At 45.6% G+C, this 26,898-nt stretch overlaps 2 protein-coding genes and 1 long non-coding RNA gene across 5 annotated transcripts in view; 1 reads left to right on the top strand and 2 right to left on the bottom strand.

Annotated features, from left to right (window-relative positions):
• Positions 1–1,942, bottom strand: part of PIPOX (pipecolic acid and sarcosine oxidase) — a 107,312-nt gene extending 105,370 nt beyond the window's left edge. The window contains exon 1 of the mRNA XM_054535179.2: positions 1,494–1,942. The gene's annotated coding sequence lies outside the window, so the exon portion shown is untranslated. The remainder of the gene's footprint in view (positions 1–1,493) is intronic.
• The window catches only part of PHF12 (PHD finger protein 12), a 45,894-nt gene continuing 19,659 nt past the window's right edge, over positions 664–26,898 (top strand). The window contains exons 1-3 of one of the 3 annotated variants that reach the window (XM_009251445.4): positions 664–1,293; positions 1,972–2,123; positions 25,105–25,177. In XM_009251445.4, the coding sequence (XP_009249720.1) occupies positions 1,228–1,293; positions 1,972–2,123; positions 25,105–25,177 (291 nt within the window). In that variant the 5' untranslated portion in view covers positions 664–1,227. Of the gene's footprint in view, positions 1,294–1,941; positions 2,124–3,226; positions 7,674–25,104; positions 25,178–26,898 lie in introns of those variants that run through there. The other 2 variants (XM_002827190.5, XM_009251446.4) reach the window with 2 other exon arrangements.
• Positions 21,979–25,900, bottom strand: LOC129051318 (uncharacterized). Its single transcript, XR_008515482.2, has 2 exons — positions 25,440–25,900; positions 21,979–22,446 (listed from the first exon to the last, which is right to left on the bottom strand). It is a non-coding gene; the product is annotated as an uncharacterized LOC129051318 (long non-coding RNA).

The raw sequence follows: 26,898 nt of genomic DNA, 5'->3' as shown, positions 1-26,898 counted from the left end.
AGGATACAATTAACTGATAAAATTAACTGTCAGGAGCGGGAGAGAATTAGGAACCACAGTCATACAACACGCCTCCAAAAGCGTCATTTTCTGTCTCAAATGGCTTTTCTCTTTACCAATATGGTGGCCTGGTCCAGCCACACCTGATGCTAGAACCAAACGGTCCAGTACAACATCCCTAGGAATACTGCTGTCACCGACAGGCGACCAGCTCCATCCAACACCACACCTTGCTCGTTTGTGTTCATGCCTGAGGACTCCAAGGGCATGATAGCCCATATCCCATTACCAAAATGGCGAAAGGAGCAGCTTTCTTGTGAGGGCCTGCGGAAGGCAATACGCCTGCGCGGGAGGCGTCTGTGTTATGGAGTGGGAGGGGAGCACCACCAACACGCCTGCGCAGAACAGAGTCTTCTTAGTTTGCACACAAACACCAATGGATGAAAAGTCCCTAGCTTCCTGCGGCTGCGCCTTGACCCCTACAAGCTTTCTCAAGCGCCTGCGCGAGACCTCAGGTCCCGCCCTTTTGTCTCAGTGCGCTGGCGCAGGGCAGAAAGGTGGGGCTTCGGTCCTCCAGACGAATGCCAGCGCGGCTGCGCGCTGGGGGGTACTCCCTCACTGCGGCTGCGCGGGAGCCAGGCCGCCGGCTGTCACTGCGGTTGCGCGCGGCGAGCGCCGATCCCGGGGCGCCTGCGCGGGTGGCTTTGCGGGCGCTCGCGGTAAGTTTGCGCCAAGTGCGCGGCAGCCGGGACGCAGACGGCGGCGGCGGCGAGAGGCGGAGCCCGGGGACCACCCCCCATCACCCTCCCCCCAGTCACCTCACGTACCACAACCTCACCTAACCTCTCACCCCCCCCCTCCGATACCCCCAGCCCCGGGATGGCAGCGCCCGCCAGCCTTCCCGGCCGGACCGGCGGTCGCCAGTGCCGGCTTTAGCCTGTGGGACTAGGCCCCGCCGAGGCCTGACCCCCGGAGCCGGGACCCACTGTGCAGCCAGCAGCCCGGCCGGGACTGAGGGGCCGCTCCCCCCTCGCGGCCCGTCGGGAGGACGCTGTCGTCCCGGGGACTGGGGGCCGGGGGGTGGGGGGGAGCCAGGGCGAGGAAGTCGGGACCCGCGCTGGGAAAAAAGCGGGGCCGGGGTCAGGAGCGCCCCCTCCCCTCACCTCCCCCCTCCCCCCGGGGTTGGGGGGGCCGGAGCAGAGAGCACCCAGCCCGGGAGGTGGATGAATGTGGGAGAAAATGGAGACCAAGACGATCGTGTACGACTTGGACACATCAGGGGGGCTGATGGAGGTAAGAGTGGCCCTCCTCATCTCCTTCCCCCAGCGCCGGGAGGGAACCTCCGCCCTCCGCCCCACAAAGCCGGTCCTAAACTCGAAGCGCCTAGAGGGCCAAGGGAGGGGGATTCTTCCTCACCTAGCCTCTCCCTCCCCTCTTTGCAATTTAGGGGGCTGAGCTCAGCCTCCGAGGACGTTTGCAGCAGTTTCACCTACCCGCCGCCCTCGATTCGCTCTCCCAAGGCGCCAGCCTACTCCATCTCGTTGCACCGGCAGGCCTCCCCACCCCCTTCTTGTTGGCCCCTTTGTGTTTCCCCCAGCACGTCCGGGTACCGGGCTTCGGGCCTCTCCCGAGCCGGTCTTTGGAGTCCCCCACTGTCCATACAAGGAAGTGGCAAGAAGGGAACCGCGCACCCTCTTCCCATCCCCCTACCCTTGAACCTCCCCATTTGGAAGAAGCTGTTCTCGTTGTTGTGCTGCAGGAACGCGGTTAGGGTGGGCTCCCCCTGGTTCCGGGGGCTGAGAGATTCTAGGAGCAGCCTGGATGGGAGGAAGAAGGACAAAAGGGGGGAGAGGGGTGGGTGACGGAGAAGCCGCGCCGGGGGGGCGACGGACCGCCCGGGAGCTCCGAGTGTGCACACACGCCGTTTGTATGTGCGTGCAGCAAATCCAAGCTCTTCTGGCTCCCCCCAAGACGGACGAGGCAGAAAAGCGGAGTCGGAAGCCTGAGAAGGAGCCCCGGAGAAGCGGCAGGGCCACCAACCACGACAGCTGCGATAGCTGCAAGGAAGGTGGAGATCTCCTGTGCTGCGACCACTGCCCGGCTGCCTTCCACCTCCAGTGCTGGTAAGGTCTGGGGACCCTTTTGGAGCTTCTTGGCGGACCCTTCTCTGCGCATTCCTTCACCCGGCCTGCCCCTGCCTGCCGAAATAACGGGCGCTTGCAGCCGCTAGTTGACTTTCTGCAGCTGCCAGGGCGAGCACCTCCCCGCCCCCAGGTGTCCGCCGGGTTCTGGCAGTTTAGGGGGGAGGAGCAGCGGTGGGTCCGGACCCCGAGGTGGGGGTTGGGAGGAGTGAAGAGAACCCGATATGAGATTAGAAGTCGCTGGGGAGCCGGGACAGTGCCGGCCGGGGACAGCCGGCGGTGGCGGGGGAGGAAGGGGAGGAGCTCCAGGCCCAGTGCCGCTTGTCTGCCCGCGCGCCCGCTGCCCTCGGGGCTCCTGCCCGGCCGGGCTCTCCTCGGGGTGGGTGCGTGGAGCCCTCGGCCACCTGAGTCGCCTTGGTCCAGACCCCGGCAACCGGGCGCTTGTGGCTGTAGAAGAAATCATGGAGGGTGTCTCTCGAGTCCGCCTCTTCTTTGCCTCTCTGTTTACAATATGGCGACCTGCCTTTAAATTATATTTTTATTCTCAGCGCCATTTTGGCTGCATATATGATTTGCAAACGTCTCTCGGGGAACGGTGGGGACAGCCCCAGAGTCCTTTCTGCAGAAGCTCCTCGGGGGCCCAGGCTGGGATCTCGCCGCTTTGGTCCCCTTTCTCTGCCTCCGCTTGCCCCCTGTTGCCTCTCAGAGCTGCCTGCCTCCTTCCTCCCTCTTCCCTCCTCCCTCCCGGCGCCGCTGCCTCTTAGGAAATCGGGCCGGGTTAGACAATTAAAATTGCCCTTGGGCGCCGATTTCATTTCTCCGCTCTGGATCGGCGAGCCCTTCGCTGCAAAATTCTTTGCTGCCAGGGGAGGATTGTGTGCGGTGGCACTGGAAAGGCATTTTTAAGGAACTGAGCTGGAAAGCCGTACGCTTTTTTCCCCCTTACTGGACGTGAGGGGAGGGGAGAGACCGAATCGAGAGGGAGGGACCTGGGTTGATCGCCCGCTGCGTGATCCTCCTCAGCGGCTCAGCCCAGAACAATCCGGCAAAGAAGAGTTTAAACTCCATCTTCTGCCGGCCGAAATCACCTCTGCCCTCCACAGAAATCCCACATCTGCGGCAGCAAACCCAGATTTCGTCTTGTTCTACTGGGTCTCGTTCTGTTGTTCTGCAACAGTTGACTGAGGCAGGGGTTGGAGAGAGGAAGAGGGGGCTGTTTCTGTGTTCCCACCAGTTTTTTGATGTTGCCTTTTTTAGCCCTCTGTTTTTGTTTTATTTTGTTTTAAGTGAAATTTCACCGAAGGTCTCTCAACAGTTCCATTCACGTTCCATCTCTCGGTTTGTGGAGTAGTGTCTACTGTATATTTGTACTAATTGTAGGTTTGGGAACACTTATTAGACAGATGACTGATACTGAGCAAATTAAGTCTGTGGTCAGAAGTTATGTAGGAAGCTCCCATTACCATTCCCAAGATACTTTTGCCCAGGAGGGCACCCCATCCCAGCTTGTAAAATTGCTGGGACAAAAATGATTATCATAGAGGAAGTTTTGCTGCTGGCTTTAAAATTTTTATTATGAAGTGACTGAGGGTCTGTGGTTTTTAGCCTTTACTTCCTATAAGGTGTAATCCACCTGGAGAAGATATTTCTGGTCACATTTCCTTTGCTGTTCTTAGGAGAAATTTGTGCCTGAATATACGTTGTGTTGCTTACCAGTTATTCCCAGTTGCTTACATTTTTTTAGTGTGTGTGTTTGGTATGTATACCAGGACTGAGTTGTAGACTTCTTGATTTAAAATGTGGGCTTACGTCCTACTCCTAGGATGAAATTGGTGTTAACCATGATTGTTGACATGCATGTTGAGTGAGAATTTGATAAGCTCACTTATTTGATAAAGCTGAAATTGTTTATTAGAAACCTCAGGTATGGGAAAAGTGTGCTGTCTGTTTTGGCTGAGATTGGGCTTTTAAACTCTAAAATCTAACCTCTGAATTTTTTAATTAGATGAGTCTAAAGTCTTGTCAAGTTGTAACAATTAACAGTTTCCACTTTAGATGAAAGGAGAGAGAAGGAGGGACTCTAGCTGTTGGTGAGATTCAGACTTGCCTAGACTGTGCATTTCATTGAATTTTTTTTTTCTTGAGGCATTGAATAGGAACTGGTAATCAGAGATTTGTGAATAGTAGTAAATGAAGTAGTGCTTGTTTCACATCTCCAATTCTCCCTTTGAAGATGTCAATACTGAATGTACCATTGACTTATCTGAGTTATTATCTAAATCAGAAAGCATTGTAGATATTGGTGCAAAGGCAGGAAGTCTTTTAAGTAGGAATGCCCTAGACGAATTTCATTTAGTGAGGCTTATCCCACTTTTCTGCGTCTGAAGCCACACTCTTTCCACCAAGAGTGAAGTTTTTTGGTTTGTTTTTTTTTTTTTTTTTTTTTTTTTTTTCTGAGACAGGCGTCTTCACTTTGTCACCCAGGCTGGAGTGCAGTGGTGCAGTCTCGGCTCATTGCAACCTCCATCTCCCAGGTTCAACGGATTCTTCTGCCTCAGCCTCCCAAGTAGCTGGGATTACAGGTGCCCACCACCACACCCAGCTAATTTTTGTATTTTTAGTAGAGACGGGGTTTTACCACATTGGCCAGGCTGGAGAGTGAAGTATTTTATTAACTCAATCAGAGTAGTTAGATCAAGTAGTTAATGTCTCAGAACATTTTTATTCTTGAATATGTTTTCATGAATTTGTCCCAGCTGGGTGCTGTGGCTCACACCTGTAATCTCAGCACTTTGGGAGGCCAAGGAGGGTGGATCACGAGGTCAGGAGTTCGAGACCAGCCTGGCCAACATAGTGAAACCCCGTCTCTACTAAAAATACAAAATTAGCCGGGTGTGGTGGCACGAGCCTGTAGTTCCAGCTACTCGGGAGGCTGAGGCAGGAGAATCACTTGAACCCAGGCAGCGGAGGTTGCAGTGAGCCGAGATCACACCACTGCACTCCAGCCTAGGTGACAGAGTAAGACCCCATCTCAGGAAGAAAAAAAAAAATTGTCCTATTACTGCTTACTTTTATCATATGAGAGTAAGGTTATATTTCTTCTTGCTTCCCTTTTAAACTGGCTAAGACTGAATTATTTAGGTAGGCATGATAATGATAATTTTCCTTACATACGGTAAGTACAAGAGTAAGGTTGAAGCCGAGTATGATGGCTCATGCCTGTAATCCCAGCACTTAAAGGGGCCAAGGTGGGAGGATCGCCTGAGGCCAGGAGTTCAAGACCAATCTGGGCAACATAGCAAGACTCCATCTCTACAAAATTTAAAGAAAAAGTGAAATTTAAATTTTGCAAATGCTGTAGATCTTAATTGCAGTGCTGCTGTGGTTCTCCATCCAAAGCTCTGTGGGATAAGTCTTTTTTCAGTCTCTAGTATTCCTTGCCAGTCTGCCTCACTGTGAACGGAATCCAGTACAAGTGTTCCAGAAGTGGTTCTAGGCAAACTTTACCTCCTGGGCTTGGTAACACAGCTATAAACCACAGGAGATCTTTCTAAGATAAATAGTAAGGAAATGACTAGTCAAATAAGCTGTTTTAATTGTTCTGTCTTTTCTCAGGAGCCAATGCTTTGTATGAGGCACATCATCTCTTCCCAATTAGACTGGGAACCTATTTCTGGGTTTTCTGTAATGATTCTCTGGGTGAAGGAATGAATTGTCTTGTGCTCAGTACCATGACCTCACCAAAGAATTAAACTTGAAGAACTGATGTCTTTTTGATTAAGTGATAGTGTAATCATTTTATCCAAGTTCAACTGGTTTATCAATTATTCAGAGTGATAGTAGGGGTTACTAAACCTGTCCCTAAAGAATTGGAAAGAGATGCGTGTGTGGTGTTTTTGTTTTTGTTTTTTTGAGATGGAGTCTTGCTCTGTAGCCCAGGCTGGAGTGCAGTAGTGCAATCTCAGCTCACTGCAACGCCTCCCGGGCTCAAGCGATTCTCCTTTCTCAGCCTCCTGAGTAGCTGGGATTACAGGCGCACGCCACCAGGCCTGGCTAATTTTTTTGTATTTTTAGTAGAGACAGGGTTTCACCATGTTGGTCAGGCTGGTCTCGAACTCCTGACCTCGTGATCCACCCGCCTCGGCCTCCCAAAGAGCTGGGATTACAGGCGTGAGCCACCACACCCGGCCATGGAAAGATATGTTTTTAAGTGTCCCTTGGTGAGTCTGACTTCATCATCATTATCATGCCATGAGTTGAGCTTTCTGAAAGGTCTCTGGACTGATCCCAAAAAAATCTGTTAAAAATTAAAATAACCAGTACAGCTTTAGTTGCCGCTGACCCATCTTTCTGTTTGAGATCGGTAGGATTGTTGTCATTGACAGAGTGAATACCATGGGGCATCAGTAATCAGGATGATAAAACTGACCGGTTTCCTGTGATTACCTTCTCATGGCATTTTGCTCCAAACAGACAGGGACCAAAATGGTCTGGTAGAGAAGTGCATCTACCTCGGCAGACCTCAGCGTGGTCCCTTCCCGTCAGACAGATTTCTGTAGCATTTGCCTCCGCGTGTTATATTTGGAATTGTTGGCTAGCTTTCCTCTCTCTGGTGTTGGCAGCGAGATCCAAAATGAGGTTTTCGAAGAATGAGAGTAAAAAGGTCTCTGTGCACAGGCAAAACTAAGCTCAGCTTGGAGTTTTGCATATTTTCAGTGAGTCGTAACAAAGGTTTCACACATAGAGTAGAAAACTGCCTTGCAGAAAATGTTTAATGTTTGAAGTGGGGTTGTTTGTTTGTTTTTGGATACAGGGTCTCCAAGGCTTGATCCTAGCTCCCTGCAGCCTCAAACTCTGGGCTCAAGTGATCCTCCCACCTAAGCCTCCCAAGCAGTGGGACCACAGGAACGTTCCACCATGCTGGGCTAATTTTTAAAATTTTTTTGTAGAAACAGGGTCTCACTATGCTGCCCAGGCAGGTCAAGCAGTCCTCTCGCCTTGGCCTCCCAAAGTGTTGAGATTACAGGAGTGAGCTGCCATGCCCAACCTGTTTGAACTTTTAAGGAGGTGGTTTTTCTGATTTTGTTGTGTTTAGCTCCTCATTAGAATAGTATCAGGCAATTGACAGATTAAAATATATTAATTTTAACATTATCTTGTCAGTATGTTGTTTTTGACATTGTAAGTGCTTAGAAGCCTAGCACTGACGAACTGGAGGTGACAACGTCTAGATTCCTTCCCTTCACCCGGCCCTATCCGTAGTAAAATGATCCTACAGTAAACAAACCTAATTTGGTTTTATGTTTATTTTATTTATTTATTTGTTTTGCATTTTCTGTGTTGAATTAGAATCTAGGTATGTCGTATTGTCTTTGTTTTTTTTCTTTTTTGAGACAGTCTCACTCTGTTGCCCAGGCTAGAGTGCATTGGTGTGATCTCAGTTCACTGCAATCTCCGCCTTCCAGGTTCAAGTGATTCTCCTGCCTTACGTGTCATGTTGTCTTAATGGTCCACCTAAATATGGAAGATACGGTAATGTTCAATTTTAACTCAGGTTCAGATGCATGCTTAATGTAGGGCTTAGGGGCTAATTCTTATGAAATGAGTGCAAGTGTCAGAAGTATTTAAAGTGGAAAAGGAGGTTATACTCTTGAAAGATGACAGTTTTTGTGTAAAGTAAGTCAAGTACTTAGTAGTACTGTTATGGGAAATTTTTCACTTAAGGCCTGTCCCAAAAGTAATTACCATATTCAGTAAAAGGTAGGATGCAGTTATAATCTCATCAATCTGCTGCTGTTCCTTAAGGCTCACTAAGTGCTTTACATATAGCTCCACTAATAATATATTAGGACAGTTTTGGCCTTTGTAAGTGACTTGTGTATTTTTAATAGATATAAAGGTTCAAAGGAATATTTAGGTACTGATTTGAATCTGGAGATGGGATTCATGTTGGTCTGTTGTAAGTTCTTGGTCAAGTATGCCTCCAGGAGTATTTTTGAAAGCTAAATCAGTAATGTTCAATAAATTGTCTAATCTTAATTTAAAAGGAATTCAACTAGTCACTATTAATGTGTTGAATAAAACACTGGTTTTTGCTAACCTGAGTGAAAGTACAAGTGATACCTAAAATTACTCAGAGGAGCTCAGTGAATCTTTCCAAGGTTCATCCTGGTTGTAGCATTTATCAATACTTACATTGCTTTTTAATGGCTAAACAATATTCCATTGTATGGGTGTACATTTTATTTATTAGTTCATTAGTTGGTAGACACTTGGGTAGTTTCTACTTTTTGGTGTTGTAAATAATGTTGTGAACATTTGGGTGCCAGTTTTCTTTGTTGTTAGTTTTGGTTTTGTTTGTTTGTTTGTTCGTTTGTTTTTTGAGACAGAGTCTAGCTTCGTTGCCCAGGCTGAAGTGCAGTAGAGTGATCTCGGCTCACTGCAGCCTCCACCTCCCAGGTTCAAGTGATTCTCCTGCCTCAGCCTCCCGGGTAGCTGGGATTACAGATGTCCGCCACCACGCCCGACTAATTTTTGTAATTTTAGTAGAAACGGGGTTTCACCATGTTGGTCAGACTGGTCTCATACTCCTGACCTCAAGTGATCTGCCTACTTCAGCCTCCCAAAGTGCTGGGATTACAGGTGTGAGCCACCGCGCCAGCCAGGGTGCAAGTTTTTATGTGCAAGTTTTCATTTCTTTTGGATGTACACCTTGAGGCAGAATTGCTGGGTCTTATGGTAACTCTTAACCTTTGGAGGAACTGCCTGTTTTCCAAAGAAGCTGCATTATTTTACTTTCCCACCAGTAGTGTGGGAGGGTTCTAATTTCTCCACTTCCTTGACAACACTTGTTATTTTCTGCCTTCTTGATTAAAGCCATCCTAGTGAGCGTGAAGTGGTATCACACTGTGGTTTTGAATCAGATTTCCCTGAAGGTTAGTGATGTTAAACTTTTTTTCAAGCGGTTATTTGCCATTTGTATATTTACTTGGAGATCTCTACTCAGATTTTTGTCCATTTTAAATTGAGTTATTTGGTTTTTTAATTGAGTTATGAGAGTTCTTTATATGTTGTAAGTATAAGTTCCTTGTCGCATATATGATTTGCAAGTATTCTTCCATTTTGTGGGTTGTCTTTACCCTTCCCCCATCTTTTATTTATTTATTTATTTTATTTTACTTATTATTTTTTTGGAACAGAGTCTCCCTCTGTCACCGAGGCTGGAGTACAGTGGTGTGATCTCAGCTCACTGCAGCCTTCACCTCCCAGGTTCAAGCGGTTCTCCTGCCTCAGCCTCCCAAGTAGCTGGGATTACAGGCGCCTGCCACCACACCCGGCTAATTTTTGTATTTTTTGTTGAGATGGGGTTTCACCATGTTGGTCAGGCTGGTCTCAAACTCCTGACCTCGTGATCTGCCCTCCTTGGCCTCGCAAAGTGCTGAGATTACAGGTGTGAGCCACTGCACCCAGCCTATTTATTTATTTTTAGAGGCAGAGTCTTGCTGTGTCTCCCAGGCTGGAGGGCAGTGGCACAGTCATAACTCACAGTAACCTCGAACTCCTAGTCTCAAGCAATCCTCCCACCTCAGCCTCCTGAGTAGCTGGGACTACAGGCATTTGCCACTACACCCGGCTAATTTTTTTCTTTTTTTTGTAGAGATAGGGTCTCACTGTGTTACCCAGGCTGTTCTCAAACTCCTGTCCTGGCCTCAACCGATCCTCCTGCCTCAGCCTCTATTTTTTATTTTTTAGTCTTAACTTAGCAAAAGATGGTTGATTTAAGCACACTTTAATATCTATGCCTGTATTACCTCTGTAATGTCAGTAAATGAAGAGTTTCTTCTGTGAGCTCCAGTTAGGATAGTACATCCCAGTGAAGAGAACCTTACAATGTGATTTGGTATGTTGTTGTTTCAACTTTTCTGGATGTCCCTTCCTAGCAAAGAAGTCTAAAGCTGTATTGTTGCCTTAGAGGAAGTACAAAAAATCCACCATCTGCCTTTAGATAGGATGATCACCTGTCACCCACAAGCCACAACAGAAAATTTCTGTGTTTGAGCACTTCTCATACTTGGAGGACCCTAGTTTAAGAAAGAAGATGCTGGCTGAGGGCAGTGACTCACACCTGTAATCCCAACACTTTGGGGAGCCGAGGCAGGTGGATCACTTGAGGTCAGGAGTTCAAGACCAGCCTGACCAACATGGTGAAACCCCACCTCTACTAAAAATATAAAATTAGCCGGGCGTGGTGATGCACGCTACTTGGGAGTCCCAAGTACTTGGGAGGCTGAGGCAGGAAAATCGCTTGAACCTGGGAGGTGGAGGTTGCAGTGAGCCAAGATCATGCCATTGCACTCTAGCCTGGGCACCAAGAGTGAAACTCCATCTCAAAAAAAAAAAAAAAAAAAAGATTTTAATTGTCTCAGTTTTATTGGTTGTGGTGGAAATAACTTCAGAACTTCAGGTCAATTAAAATGTGCTGTCTTTTGAGCCCAGTTAACAAGAACAAAAAGTTGTTTGTATATTGCAGCAAACTCACCTGTTTATTTGTATCTTTATATAAGCCCAGATAACAGTAAATAAAGAGAGAGCAGAGAATATTTACTGGACAGTTTTATAAGGCTCATAAAAAGAAACCGTCTGCTTTGATCCTCCCAAGAGGATTTTTGCTACCTAAAAATGCAGATGTCCTGCTTCTTGAACAGAAATGGGTGCATCTTTTCTCCAACAAGCGAAGAGTAATAGAAAATAGATTAATACTCTGGGCTTTTGATAATAGGTAAGCATACTGAAATCCATCTCTCAACTTTCTTGTCCCAACCCCAACACAGAGACAATTCCTTGGGTATACAGTTAAGTAGGCCACCCTGATAAAAGATTCCGTTTGGGTTTATGGTAGCCCTTATATATTAATGCAGCACAAGCTCCTGGAAATTCATTCAAGTTTTAAGGTGCCAGCGTTTTAAGTCACCAGAACAGAGAAAAAAAAAAAAAAGGTCTGTTTTCCCCCCTCCACTGGGCTCCTCCTTTGACTTAGAGGCCCCAGGGAGTACAACATGGCCAGCTGCATTGCCATTCAATGAGTGACACTTAGAAGAGAACCTCTGCATAATGCGTGCCTCCCAAGAGAACACAGGACAGGAGCACGGCTGTCCCCCTGCCAGTTTCCTGAAAGAGGAGGACATTGTATTCAGTGCAAGTCCTAGACCAAATTTCAGAAAGGCACTTTGGTATTGCAGATTTGTCACCATGCCCAGGACGCATGCACAGGTCACTAGCTGACTGCTTTTCCCAGGACTTGAGAACGGTTAAGAAGAATGAGAATGTGACTCCTTTTTCTGCCTGCCATTTCCAGATATCAAAATCCTTATCCTTTAAGCCTAAGGTTATTCCTAAATCTAAGTCTCAGCAAATAAGAACAAAGATGAGGTTTTAGCACATTTTGTGTGAGGCAAAAGCTGAGACATACAATAGACACTAATAAAAGGAGGAATCCATGAGTTGACCCATCAGCAAGAAGGAACTTGACTACTACGTAGAGCTGTTGTGGAATTCACAATAAGTAAATTACAAGTGTACCTTGCAGGTTGATGCAATTTTCAAAGTAATGAAAAACTTGACTTGCTCACTCAAAGAGTGAGTCCCTTTTGCTCTGCTGCCTACTTTCCCTTTTGCTATAATCGTACTACATAAATGCTCACTAAACTACTTGAAAGCGGGAGCCTGACCCATTTCCTCTTCTCACTGCCGTGTAATTCCTAGTGGTATTACAGATGAGAGACATGCAAAGGTAAACAGTAGTTGGGGAACAAAAATGATATCTGGGTTATTCCAAGTGGATGATACCTTTGTTAACACAAACACAAGGTGAAAATTTCTTTTCCCCTAATTACATTTGCTTTCTTTTAAGTTAGTGACTTTGGTGTTTAATTTTTGCCTCTCCCCTGTTTTCTGACGAATTTTACAGGATATCTCCCAAGAAATGTTTCTCAGCCTTGACAGGACAAAAGACATATAGAATAACAGCAGGGCAGGGAGAAACTCCGTGCCTGAATGTAGCGTCAGTCTTACCCACTGATCTGGGCTCTCTGCGTGAGGCTCTTTTTGAAATAAGCTTGAGTGAGCAAAAGAGGACTCTCTGCAGGGTTTGAATTTAATGGTAGCCCAAAGACATCACTTTACCTCCAAGCCAGGCAGGGATAGGGGAACCTCTCAGAATTACTAGCAAGCTTGAGTTCCAGGTGGACCCCAGTTTGTGGCAGCACAAGCACCTTTTTTACTCAGCTATGGTCCTCAGAGGGATGTTGAATATTATTTTTCTCCTGTCTGCATTTGTGCAGAGAACAGAGCAGAGAAACTAATGAAATGCACAGAGCTTCAAGTGAGTTTAAAGAAGCCTCTGCATTATGAAATGAGGCAATGATGACCTACTCTTGCTTTTCTTTCCACTACCCCTAGGCTCCTGTGATGAGCTGAGTGCTTGTTAATTCCCACGTTCACTAAACCATCATAGTTCTGCTGATTCTCAGCTTTAGAGGAAAACTCTACAGTGAACTTTTTCAATTAGCAGTCATCAATTACTGGTCAGAATACATTATAATTATGAAAATTATACTCCATTAATCTCATTAAATGTGTCTAAACCTGTAACTTGTCATAGTTCTATACATAGGTTGGCTATATTTAACTTTCCTTGATCTTATTTGCCATTTTTTGCAAAAGCATCATCTAAAATGTAGGGAGAGTTGTCAGTAATTTTGGCTTTTTAATAAACATTGTTTTGCTTTGTCATTTTTGTTTTGCTGTATCCCTCCTTTGTGGTCCTTGTGGTTTTGCCTGGCATGGGTGACACTTAACCATTTTAACTTAGTAAACTGTCATACCAAAGGAAATGCCTAATTCTATGATATCAGGCATCTGACTGCGGGCTGCAGTTTGTTGGTGTTGAAGTAAGCTCTATGTTAAGAAAAGTATCTCCATTTTGTTTGTTATAGCAAATAACACATGTCCAAGGTTTATATGCTTGCTGCCTTTCTTTGAGGGCTCTCCTTAGCGCTCACCGTTTGTGTGTACACATGCAGACCTTTAGGGTGATCGTTCTTTGGTTAGGGACCATCTGAAAGAAAAGTGGACCAAAGGGGAAAATCATGGCTCTGGAGAAGTATGTTCAACTCATAAATAGGTCACTGGTGGGTATAACTGGAAGGCTTTGGAAGCCCAAGTCAGCACTTAGCTGTGGCATCAGACCATGACAGCACAGTTTGACAGCATGCCCAGGAGATTACTTCAGTCCTGTAGGGTGGGGAGCTTTGATGTTTATGAGTAGAATTGGGGGATGGGAAAGGGTAAGGGTAAAAGTAGGGGGGTATAATCCCTATGCAGGCATGGCCCAAATAATATTATTCTCCCTTTTTCCTGTTTCTATAGACCCTGACAGGGAAGGGTAAATTAAACCGAAGTCTCTCCTTAGGAAAAAACTGCTGGGTCTTAAGTAGAAACCTGCTCTCAGGCCGGGTGTGGTGGTTCATACCTGTAATCCTAGCACTTTGGGAGGCTGAGGTGGATGGATCACAAGGTCAGGAGTTCAAGACCAGCCTGACCAACATGGTGAAACCCCATCTCTACTAAAAATACAAAAATTAGCCGGGTGTGGTGGCACCTGCCTGTAATCCCAGCCACTCAGGAGGCTGAGGCAGAAGAATCAGTTGAGCCGGGAGGTGGAGGTTGCAGTAAGCTGAGATTGTGCCACTGCACTCCAACCTGGATGACAGAGTGAGATTCCATCTCAAAAGAAAAGAAAGAAACCTGCTCTCTTGATTTTGTTGGGTTTTAAATACATTGTTAGTATTTTTTGTTTTCTGAGCCTTTATAGAATTTTAAGTCCAATATATATAAACTGTAAACTGGCCCACCTTCCTGAGCTGTGTCTGCAAGAAGTGTGTTACCTGGCTATTTCCTTTTTCTTGATAGTCTGCTAAAATTTGGCAATAGAATAGTACCCAGTTTTCCATACCTCTGAGACTCTTCCAGAATACAGAGTTGGCAGTTGTTGGTTCTTCCTTCCAATGGAATGTTCCCAAGAGTGTGAGAAAATTACTGTTGAGGCCAGAATTTTGTCCCGTTTCCAAAACAGGTGGGCTCTAGCATCTATCATGAGGTGAATTAATGAAGCCCGGTTTTAAAATGTTTGCACCCCAGCCCATCTTTCTTTGTAGAGAAGCCAGAATTGCAAGAATAGCCAAACCAGGCTAGTGATAGATCAGGCCCTTGAGACTGAGGCTCAGCTTGTAGAAAAGTTAGCAGAGGCAAACACCTGGTATAACTGTCCGTGCTCTACCCTCCCTGCATCTTTTTTTCCCTGTACTAACTAGTAACACTCATATCCAGGTGTCCTTTACTGGGAAGATGCCACCAGCCAGCTCTACATAGAAGACGATAAAACTTGGGAGCACAGTCAGCCAGTTTAAAAGGATTGTTTGCCTGTGGAAGTGACGCAACTAGCTAAGTTTCTCAATGGGGCATTTGTAATGTTCTGGCACTTCATTTGTTTCCTTGTTAACACTCTCACTGAGGCTTTGCATGAGAAAACCAGCAGTCCTTGTACCTTTTTATGTACTTTGTGGCATTAGTGGTGTTTGAGTCAGTAGCCAAGATGAAGGAGGATAAGGGATTAAAGTTGAGGGACCCTGTGAATTTTCTCCTTCCATCTCTTTAATATCCTTCAATATAGCTATCTTCCTGCAAAAGACAGGCCATACTTGAAGAGAAAAGCTGATGCCCACACAAGTGTCCAGAGGAAGCTAGCTATTTCTGCTGACATTTACATTTCATTAAATGTTGTTCCCTCAAGGCATACACTTTAAAATTTGGGTGTATTAATGCAACTTTTAATTTAAATTAAAATTTAAATTAAACTTTACCCAGCACCACTTAGCTTTTCCATGACATAAGTTTGTTTTCATTTATAAAAGGCTGGTTCTCTGTGCTCATGGGTCCCTTTATAGAGCAAGATGGCTGCTAGGAGGCTGAGACATGATTGCGGTCCTTTCAGTGATCACCTTCACTCTCCATTTTGGCTAGTACCAACACATTTTCTGAGCTGGATGAGGGCCGCAGGGCCAGTCTGAGGGAGAGTAGGCTAGTTCTGAGCATGTATTATGTTTTGCAGTTTGTCTTACACAGTGAGACTAAATATAATTGCAGGATTTTTATCTGGTAGTGGTCCTCAGATAGATGGATGAGCCCTGTGAACTGTGAAATTAAAAATCAAAACTGCTCAGTCCTATTGTTTGCTTGCTGAACACTTCTTCCCCCACCAAAAAAAAGGGTGGGGAGGCATACAGATGATGATAGGGGCAGTGAACTCTTCCTTAGTCCAACTGATGTTTTATTTCGACTGAAACTGCCGTAGATGGCTAGAGAGCTTCTGATTTCTGAAGAATTATGGGTTCTGACAAGAAGGACCCTACCAGTTCATGTGACTGACCTCTTTTGGAAGAGAACCCGCTTAGTAGGCTGTTGGTGTATTGTATATGGATATGCTATTTACATAGTGTTCCTGTTAAGTATTTGTATTAAATAGAATTATTTTGTTAATCCAGAAAGAGAAAATGGAGTGTGCTTTTTCTTAAATATTTTTTATCTACTTGCTTTCTCTCCCTCTGCCTCTTGCCTCTTCCCTTTGTTCTCTTATTCCCCCATCCCCCCTCTACCCTCCAATTCCAGACTGAGAAACTGCTTGTGCTGGATGGATAATTAACATGGTGCTGTGGAGCAACAGGTCCCACTGGTAGCGGCTAAATCTGAAGTAAATGTTAATGTTGTGCAGGTTCACATGTATTAATAGGCGAGGGAGATGAGTGAGGTTAGACTCAGATCAACCACACTGGTATATGACTTGAAATAGATCCTCTTAATTAGAGAGCCAAGCACCATGACAACTACCAACATCTTCCACTTGCAGTGTTGAGCTGCAGCCTTATTAGTGAATGCAAGGCATTCTAAATTAAAACTGGACTTTAACCTCGGGCTGAGAGTTGGGATCATCTGGCTCTGGGCTTTGATTTGAATCTTTGAAACAGAGGTCTGTCAGTATAGGTATTACAGTTAGCTGAGGGATGTGTGTTTGTGGTTTTCTCCTTGATGTCCGGAAATAGACTGATCTAGATACCCTCCTCAGCAATAGAGATGGGCCATTTGGATTTGTTTATGGGAGTCTAGGTATGTTGGAGTCATGCTGAAGAGGTTGGCTTTAGGAATTGGTTTGTATGTAAATATTACTCTTAACACTTTGTAGGCCCTCTAGGCCTCACAGAGAGCCACACCAAACTGAGAAACACACCCTCCAATTGAATGTACAGTCTCTGAAGATTTAGGGCTTTATTGTTATGAACAGCTTTATAACTAACAGCATGTCTTTAAGATCAGGTAGTGGTTAAAATAGTGAGCTGGGGCCAGGAGTGGTGGCTCACACCTGTAATCCCAAGACTTTGGGAGGCTGAGGAGGGCGGATCACTTGAGGTCAGGAGTTCAAGACCAGCCTGGCCAACATGGTGAAACCCCATCTCTCTACTAAAAATACAAAAATTAGCCCAGTGTGGTGGCGCATGCCTGTAATCCCAGCTACTCAGGAGGCTGAGGCACAACAATCTCTTGAACCCGGGAGGCAGAGGCTACAATGAGCTGAGATCGCACCACTGCATTCCAGCCTGGGCGACAGGGTGAGGCTCTATCTCAAAATAAAAAAATAAAATAAACAAAATAAAATAGTGAGTTGTAAAAGCAGTCAACGGTCGCTTTCTGGCCAGGAATTGTAGGCCAGGGCCTTTTAACAAATGATCTGGGAGGAAACTTATCAACAGCAGTGAAAATGGGAAGATACTCTGCAAGAGCTCTGTCTTCAGAGGGCACTGTCATCTCTGCCTATGGAAGAGAATGCCTGTCCCATAGCAATGCAGGCTATGCTCTTCTGAAGCCAGAAAATAAAGTAGAGGTCCTTGGCCTGTTGGCTAAAAAGCTACCAGTTTTCCAAGACAAGCCAGTTCAGGTACAGAAGACAACTATTCCAGAGCTCACCATCCCAAATACTCAGATAATTCTCAGAAGGAATCGAAAGGTTCAAATACGCTGGGCGCAGTGGCTCACGCCTGTAATCTCAGCACTTTGGAAGGCATAGGCGGGTAGATCACCTTAGGTCAGGAGTTCGAGACCAGCCTGACCAAAATAGTGAAACCCCATCTCTACTAAAAATACAAAAAGTAGCTGGGCGTGGTAGCGGGTGCCTGTAATCCCAGCTACTCCAGAGGAGAATCGCTTGAACTCGGGAGGCGGAGGTTGCAGTGAGCAGAGATCGCACCATTGCACTCCAGCCTGGGCAACAGAGCAAGACTCCATCTCAAAAAAAAAAAATAAGAAAAAAAGAAAGAAAAGAAAGGTTCAAACACTATTGTGCTCTAGACAGACTTAAACATTCATTTTCAGGAGAAATGTCCCCACTCCTAGAACCTTCCTTTTATCAGGTATTTTATCAAAATGCAGAAATATACCTGCTTCTGAAACTATGGCTTCCTCCTGAACTCCTCACGATCCTTAACTTCACTGTCTTTAAAGGCTCAGTGGCTGAGTTACCATTTGTTAAATAGCTCTGAATTATGAAAAGAGTAGGAAAAAATCCCATGTCACCTTCAGGTACCAAATGTCCAAACTTTGGGGCTCTTCATTGATTCTGGCATCCATAAGCAATTGAGTTTTACGTGGGTCTTTATGGTAAGAATCAGTTTGTAGTTGATTATGTATGTTCTCATTACTGCATGTCCTTTTCACCTTGTCTCCAGCCCATGATCCCTAAAATCAAGAACCATGTCTGAAATACCAGCACTTAGCACATTGTCTAGTCTAAAATAAACATCCAATAATGTTTGAGTGGATGGATGACTTTGATCTTCTCTCCCCAAGGCTACTTTTTTTTTGAGGCAGGGTCTTGCTCTGAAGCCCAGGTTGGGGTGCAGTGGTGTGGACATGGCTCACTTCAGTTTTGCCCTCCTGGACTCAAGTGATCCTCCTGCCTCAGCCTCCCAAGTAGCTGGGACTACAGACGCATGCCACCATATCTAGCTCATTTTTGTATTTTTGTAGAAACGGGGTCTCACCATGTTGCCCAGCCTGGCCTCTAACTCCTGGGGTCAAGCAGTTCTCCCACCTTAGCCTCCCAAAGTGCTGGGATTACAGGTATGAGCTACAGCCTGGCCTAGGCTACTTTTTTGATGGGGTAGATGATAATTTGTTTGCTTTGCATTCATTTTTCAGTGTGGTACCTAGTACATTGATGAGAAAGTCATGGGTACTCAATAAATATTGACTGATGTAGAAGGAAATGCTCAGCCTTGAGGTTAAGGAGGGTACCCTGATGGATATTTCACTGTGTACCCCAGAAATAAGAAAACTACTAGAGGTTCTTAAAAAACAACTTGGGCTCTGAAGCATATCCTGAGAGTGAACCAAAAACAAAACAACAACAACAACAAAAATAGCTTAGGCTCAAGATTTCAAAGAGCCAGGAAACTGATTCGGGTTCCAATTCTGCTACTTAGTGGCTTTAGATAAGTCAGTTTCCTCACCTGTATGATGGGAACAAGAATTATCTCAGTGTGGTAGTGAAGGTCAAATAAGAACATCTGTTAAGATACTTTGTGAACTGTAATACCTAGATGTCAATGAAATTATCACTGTGCTATTTCTAGGCTTTAGTTTAAGAAACACATTGATGTCTTTACAAAAGCAGCATTGGCTCATTATAGTGTGTTCACTGCTGAGCAGCTGAAACTGGTAGAGTAATCTCAGTGTTATGTGACTTTTAACTTTTAATGATTTTTTCTTATAAAGGATGGCCTCCAGCACCCTGTCTTCATTGATATATGAGGATGAGAGGGAGCGAGGGCAGAGCCTTTTTTTCTTGACAAGCATATCATGATTTAAAGACTCTGGTGTGCATGTAATTGTTTTCAGAGTTGCCCACTAGGCTTATGGGAATACCATTCTTCCAAGGAAGGAGGGGTTTTTGTTTTTGTTTTTGTTTTTAGGAAGAATCTCGTTCCATCACCCAGGCTAGAGTGCAGTGATGCGGTCTCGGCTCACTGCAACCTCTACCTCCTGGGTTCAAGCAACTCTCTTGCCTCAGCTTCCCCAGTAGCTGGGACTACAAGTGCGCACCACCACACCCAGCCAATTTTTGTATTTTTAGTACAGACAGGGTTTTGCCATGTTGGCCAGGCTGGTCTCGAATTCCTGACCTAAAGTGACCCACCCACCTTGGCCTCCCAAAGTGCTGGGATTACAGGCGTGAGCCACCACACCCACCTGCAGAAGGAGTTTTGAGATGGGCAGCTGAGGTGGGGAGTCCTCAGAATAAGTACATGAGTACCGTGAGGCTGCAGAATCTCCTTTCTCCCTGGAGTCCTTTCCCTGTCAGCAGTATTTCTGATATGGAGCAAAACAGCCTCTTTCAGAATTGGTTCCTGAGCTTACCCCAATGACAGTGTCTTTCCTGGAACCATTTCATGAATCCCTTTCCTCTAAAAAATTTGCATTGAGCCGGGCGTGGTGGCTCACACGTGTAATCCCAGCACTTTGGAAGGCAGAGGCAAGCGGACCATTTGAGCCCAGGAGTTCAAGACCCAGCCTTCGGCAACATAGTGAAACCCTATCTCTACAAAAAATACAAAACTTAGCCCAGTGTAGTGGTATGCGCTTGTGGTCCCAGCTACTCGGGAGGCTGAGGTGGGAGGACTGCTTGAGCCTAGGGGGTCAGGGCTTCAGTGAGCCAAGATTGCCCCACTGCACTCCAGACTGGGCAACAGAGTGAGACCCTGCCTCAAAAAAAAGATAGAAGTTTGAATTGAAAAGCTGCCTTCTAAATAGCTTGAAAGGAATTAATTGCTTGAAGCAGAGAGGAAACATGGTCATGAGAAAGCTTTATGATGGGTGATTCTTGTATTCCAGCTATGTCTATGATGATCATTTTCTAAGACCTTTCTTTCCTATCCATCTAATCTTAGATATTACTGTCTTCTCCCAAGATACCATCTTTTCAAATTTGTTATTTCAAGATGCATGTTCTGTCCCTAAGAAAGCAGCAGATCTTGGCCAGGCGCAGTGGCTCACGCCTGTAATCCCAGTACTTTGGGAGGCCGAGGTAGGCAGATTACTTGAGGTCAGGAGTTCGAGACCAGCCTGGCCAACATGGTGAAACCCCATCTCTAAAAAAAAAAAACAAAAATTAGCTGGACATGGGGGTGGGCACCTGTAATCCCAGCTACTCAGGAGGCTGAGGCAGGAGAATCACTTGAACCCAGGAAGCAGAGGTTGCAGTGAGCCGAGATCACGCCACTGAACTCCAGCTTGGGTGATACAGTGAGACTACATCTCAAAACAAACAAAAAAAAAGCAAATCTTAAGAAGTGATGGCCTCAGCCAGGTGCAGTGGCTCACGCCTGTAATCCCAGTACTTTGGGAGGCCAAGGTGGGCGGATCACTTGAGGTTAGGAGGTCAAGACCAGCCTGGCCAACATGGTGAAACCCCATCTCTACTAAAAATATAAAAATTAGCCGGGTGCGATGGAGGGCAACCTGTAATCCCAGCTACTCAGGCGGCTGAGGCAAGGGAATCGCTTGAACCCCAGAGGCAGAGGTTGCAGTGAGCCAAGATCGCGCCACTGCACTCCAGCCTGGGCAACTGAGCAAGACTCCATCTCAAAAAAAAAAAAAAAAAAGGAATGATGGCCTCAGTCTTTTAAATGTTTTGTCTTCATCTGGGAGACAATGTTTGGGTTTCCCTGGACTACTCCCTAAATTCATAGCCCCTATCCATACTTTAGGGCAGGCTTAACAAAAGGAGCCTAAGGTCATTATCTAGAATTCTGAGAAATGTGTGGTTTTCTTTGTTTGTTTTTTGTTGTTGTTATTTTTGAGACAGGGTCTCACTCTGTTGCCCAAACTGGAGTGCAGTGGCACGATCACGGCACTACCTCCCAGGCTCAGGTGATCCTCCCACCTCAGCCCCACAAGTAGCTGGGGCTATAGGCTCATGCCACCTCACCTGGCTAATTTTTTGTATTTTTAGTAGAAGTGGGGTTTCACCATGTTGTCCAGGCTGGTCTTGAACTCCTGGGCTCAAGCAATCCACCCACCTCGGCCTCACAAAGTGCTGGTATTACAGGCATGAGCTACTGCACCTGGCCAGAAGTGTGTTCTTAAACTTGGTAACTCTAAAAGTGATCCTTTAGAAACCAGCAAGATGCTACTTCTGAGAGCCTCTTAATACAAGTTTTAAGCATTTTACCTTGTGTTAAGATAAACGAGATTAAAAATCAAATTGTTTAAAGAAGATTAAAATGAGTAGAGGTGGGATGGTTCAATAAGTACAGGCTTGCCAGTATGGACTTGGACTCCTATTGCGTCTCATTGTGTAGTAACTTAGAAAACATAAGTAATTTCATGTGTGATTTAACCCACAAAACAGTTGCCTGCCCCATTGCATTACCTTGCCTCATAGCTTTGAAGGATTACACTCACTTCCTAGAAGCCCATTCCTTAGTGTTCCCCAGTTCTTTAAAGCTTAATTGAGTACCTACTACATGCCAGGCATTGTACAGTGTGTGGAGGTACAAAGGCAAATGAGGCATGGAGAAGGGGATTCAGACATGTAATGGGTTGAATACAGTGGTGCAGAAGTGCTTTGGGGAACCAGAGACTTTCAGAGAAAGCTTCCTGGAAAGAATACCTTACTTGAGTCTCAAAAGATAAAGAGTTTACCAGGTGAAGTAGTTAGGGAAGAGTGGTGTAGTTGTGGGTAGCAGCCCTGGAGTGAGCAGAGACACAGATGAGAAACAGTATGGTCTGTGTAGGGAGCCGGCCAACTGATTGAGCTGGAGAAAGAAGAGGGTTCTGGCCACAGGGGTCTTATCTTCTCTACTTTAAATGTTTTAAATGTTTGAGGTAGGATATCTTGGTATAAAGCCAGTGGGCAGACGAACAGAAATGATGAGAAACAGAATCAGAAGTGACACCCTTCAGGGTTAATTTTGATAGGACAGCTACTGAAGCATAGCAGAGTCTGTAGGCCTTTGAAAATTACTTGCACGCATTTCAGTAGTTTAGATGTGGCCTTTTGCAGAATTACATTGGCGAGAATGAGCGGAGACTTACAGGTGACATTCACCTGTGGTCCTCTAGGGCTTGGAGATCTGTCCCAGCAGGCGATTGTTTTTCCAGTTTCCTGATTCCTGGTAAGCATCCTCCTGAGATTTCACTAAGGAAACAGGGAGGAAGGGAAGTAATGAGCTGTGAAGCCTTGGTGGGCATCTGACATGTATGCTTAGGGCTCTGGGGAAACAGGGAGCTAAGAAAATTTGCCAAGTCAAGTGCTGTTTTATGTAGAAATGGTAAAACAGCATAGCTTTAAGCTCTGAGATACTCAAGTTTGGCTGGGCGTGGTGGCTCACGCCTGTAATCCCAGCACTTTGGGAGGCCGAGGTTGGCGGATCATCTGAGGTCAGGAGTTCGAGACCAGGCTGACCAACATGGAGAAACCCCGTCTCTACTAAAAACACTAAAAAATTTGCCAGGCATGGTGGCGCATGCCTGTAATCCTAGCTACTCAGGAGGCTGAGGCAGGAGAATTGCTTGAACCTGGGAGGTGGAGGTTGCAGTGAGCTGAGATCGCGCCATTGCACTCCAGCCTGGGCAACAAGAGCAAAACTCCATCTCAAAAAAAAAATACTCAATTTTTTTTTTTTTTTAACCATTTCCCCCATTATTTGAAGAAAAATTTCCTACATAGCATTCCAAGTAGGTGACTTAGCCAAGAACTCAAAGGTAGGAATTTCTTAAGCATAAATGTGGTTTGTTTTGTTGTTTTTTTGTTTTTGTTTTTGAGACGGAGTCTCACTCTGTCGCCCAGGCTGGAGTGCAGTGGCACTATCTCGGCTCACTGCAACCTCCACTTCCCAGGTTCAAGCGATTCTCCTGCCTCAGCCTCCTGAGTAGCTGGGACTACAGGCGTGCGCCACCACACCTGGCTAATTTTTGTATTATTAGTAGAGACAGGTTTTCACCGTGTTGGCCAGGCTATTCTCAAACTCCTGACCTCGTGTTCTGCCTGCCTTGGCCTCCCAAAGTGCTGGGATTACAGGTGTGAGCCACCATGCCTGGCCTGTTTTTTGTTTTTGTTTGTTTGTTTGTTTGTTTTGAGATCGAGTTTTGTCACGCAGGCTGGAGTGCAATGACATAATCTCGGCTCACTGCAACTTCTGCCTCCCGAGTTCAAAGGATTGTCCTGCCTCAGCCTCCCAAGTAGCTGGGATTACAGGTGCCCACCACCACACCCAGCTAATTTTTGTATTTGTAATAGAGATGGGGTTTCACCATGTTAGCCAGGTTGGTCTTGAACTTCCAATCTCAGGTGATCCGCTGTGTGCACAACCTCTATATTATAAAAATACAAGGAGGGAAGAGATCCAATCATTGTCCTAGTCCCTCTAATAAAATAAATAAGAGAACTGCTGAAATGGGCAAAGCATGAGAAGTGCCAAAAGAGAACTAACCCATGCAGCAAGAGGTCCAAGATACAGCAGTAATATGAACTCATGGAAAAGCTGTTTGGTTATCTATTGTCGCATAACAAACTACGCCAAAACTCAGTGGCCTGGTACAGAAACTTGTTATTATCTCTCACAGTTCTGAGGGTTGCCTGGGCTCTGCTGGGTGATTTTTCTGTTTCACATGATGTTGGCTGGGAGTGCAGTCATTTGGAGGCTTCACTGAACTGGTATGTCCAAGATGACTCACTCACATAGCAGTAGTTGCTGCTGCGTGTTGGCTTGGAGTTCAGCTGAAGCTGGTTTTTTGTTTTTTGTTTTCTCAAGATGGAGTTTCACTCTGTTGCCCAGGCTAGAGTGCAGTGGTGCGATCTTGGTTCACTGCAACCTCCACCTCCCAAGTTCAAGCAATTCTTCTGCCTCAGCCTCCCAAATAGCTGGGATTACAGGCATGTGCCACCATACTTGGCTGATTTTTATATTTTTAGTCGAGATGGGGTTTCGCCATGTTGGCCAGGCTGGTCTTGAACTCCTGACCTCAAGTGATCCACCAGCCTCGGCCTCCCAAAGTGCTGGGATTCCAGGTATGAGCCACTGCGCCCAGCCCAAAACTGTTGATTGGAATACCTTGTCTCCTCCATGTCCTCTCTCATAGCATGACAGCAGTGCTCTGAGGTGGAACTTTCCAAGCATATTTTTTAAAAAATAGAATCTGCAGATCTCTGAAGGCCCAGCTTTGGAAGTTGCAACATTGTCACCTCTGCTGCATTCTGTGGTCAAAGCAAGTCATAAGACAAGCACAATTCAAGAGGAGGGAAAGGGACTACCTGTGGATGGGAGACAGAGCAAATAATTTGCAGCTGTCTTTAATCCATCACACTGATTGAGGCAGGTATGAAAGGATGAATAGAGTTTTGACAGGCATAGCTTTCTAAAGGAAGGGTATTCTAGAGGAAGAAATAGGAAGTCTTCCATTTGAATAGTGGGAAGAGCACCTGAAGGGGTCTGGGAAGATGGAATGGGACCATGTGACAGGGCTTTGAACAGCAGTTAGAAAAGCTTGGCCCTACACTAACAGGCTTTAAGAAAACAGTGTGGAGGACCTCTCAGTTATTTTATTATACCTTTCCCTACAAACCCAGTGTTAATAGCTCTGGATTTGGCTTCTCTCTCTAAGGTGTGGGAAGGGATGCTCACTCCTTAGGTTATTATGAGTGATGCTGACTTAGGCATTTTGAAGGAGGAGACAACCCTAGCAGTCCTGCAGGACTGGCCACAATAGGAGTTTAGGAACGTGCAAACCTAGCTAGGCTTTTCCTACTGCCTCAAAGGGCTAGTTATTTAGTCTTGCCCTTGTCTGTTCCCCACAGTAACCCTCCACTGAGTGAAGAAATGTTGCCTCCTGGAGAGTGGATGTGTCACCGGTGCACTGTTCGCCGAAAGGTAATAATGCTGCTTTCTGAAGACTGTCCAGAAAGCCTGATCCAGAGCACTGATACGCTAGAGCTAAGATGGCCTAGCCCTGAAGGCATTCTTGTCCCTTCTTCTTGTCTCTTCCAGCCCTGGAATCACCCCACTCTTCCCATGGTGACTGTTTGGAATCCAGTAGGGCCTAAAAATCCAAACATGGGCTGCTGAAATGGGCAGAAGAGGTGTGTTAACTTACTGAGCCATGTTTAGTCACTAGTGACAGGAGTAGTCTTACCTTCTTGTTGTCCTCCTAATAAGTGGCCTTATCCATAGCTGGAAAACGAAGGCTGCTTCTCCAGGTTGATGGAAAATGGAGTTTTCTCTCACCCCAGGGCAAATAAGTCACTGGTATCCAGAGACTTGGCATACTGATGGAGAGGATTTTGAACCCATTTGTACCCCAAGTTGCCTAATCTTTCTTTAGCTTCCCTTCCTTCAGCTTTGATAATTCAGTACTGGCTTCAAGAACATGGTTTATTATTTTCTACTTTGAGAACTCTTGTGGGTAACAAGAACTAAATTCTCCCTTATTAAAAAAGGAAGTAGGTGTGCTTGCACCCAAATTATGATTGACCCAACCCTCAAATTACAGACTATGGATTAGAATTTGTCTGTGCATTGTAATCCACCCTCCTGTGCTCCCCACACTAATTATACACCAAGCAACTTTCCTATGTTGTGACCTCACCTCTATTTGCCTGGTCCCCGAACATGATGTCACAATGAATGATGACTTCCTTGGTTGCAGAAACAGGATGAGATGATTCAGATTGTGGTTTATGTGTGTAACAGTTTCAGCCTTTAAGAAAGAAAGTAAACAAGCAGACATTATTTTTCAAATACGTGCATAAGGATTCATATTTAAAAGCAAGCCAAAGCCAAGTCAACCACCTAACCACAGCTGTAGTTAAATTTCTCCATAAACCAGGCTGTCTTCCAGCCTTTCCACCTTCCAAGATCCTTTCCTGTGCATCCCTAATTAGGTTAGAGCAGGGCCTGTTAGAGGCACCTGCCAGCTAGGAGCCCTCTCAAACTTGCCACTCAAAAAAGCTGGACCTGAAAAGGTTTAGGGGAGCTGAAGGAAAAGAGGTAAAGACAGTGGAGAAAAGGAAATATTATGTTAGTGACCATCGTATGCCAAGTGTTTTATTACGTTATCCCATTATCTATCCATCCAGCCATAGATGGATACCGAATGCTGGCAGTAGGTTTCCATTTTAGAAAGGAAGAAACGGAGGCTCAAAAATGTAGATTAACTTTCCCAAGGACTCAAAGGAATTGACAGAACCAATATTTGAACCAAATTCTGTCATTCCAAACCTCTGTTACCTCTTCATCAGTTTTCTAGAAGGAGAGCTACTTGTTGGGGATTACAGTATGCCCTTTTCTAACATGGCACTTCTCCTGAGATGCCTCTCTTAGCTTTCACGTAGACCTCTTTGCCTACCAGTGCCAAGTCTGCCTTTTCCACTATCACCAGCACTACTCCCCTTTGGCCTCTTGTATTTACACTGAAGTGGTTTGAAATAATACATCCTCTGGCCTTCATCAGCTCCTGACATTCAGGCCCTATCATGATTTGTAGTGGAAGCACTAGGTCCTACTCCAACTCCAAATTATCCCTTTCATATATATGACCCTTTTTATCTCCCTCCACCATATCCCTGAGAGGAGGAGGGGAAAGATTTTTCTGT

Source organism: Pongo abelii, chromosome 19 (genome assembly GCF_028885655.2).
Source record: "Pongo abelii isolate AG06213 chromosome 19, NHGRI_mPonAbe1-v2.0_pri, whole genome shotgun sequence".
Classification (NCBI taxonomy): Eukaryota; Metazoa; Chordata; class Mammalia; order Primates; family Hominidae; genus Pongo; species Pongo abelii.
Note: the sequence above shows the minus strand (reverse complement) of the source record. Positions and strands in the feature narration are given on the sequence as shown.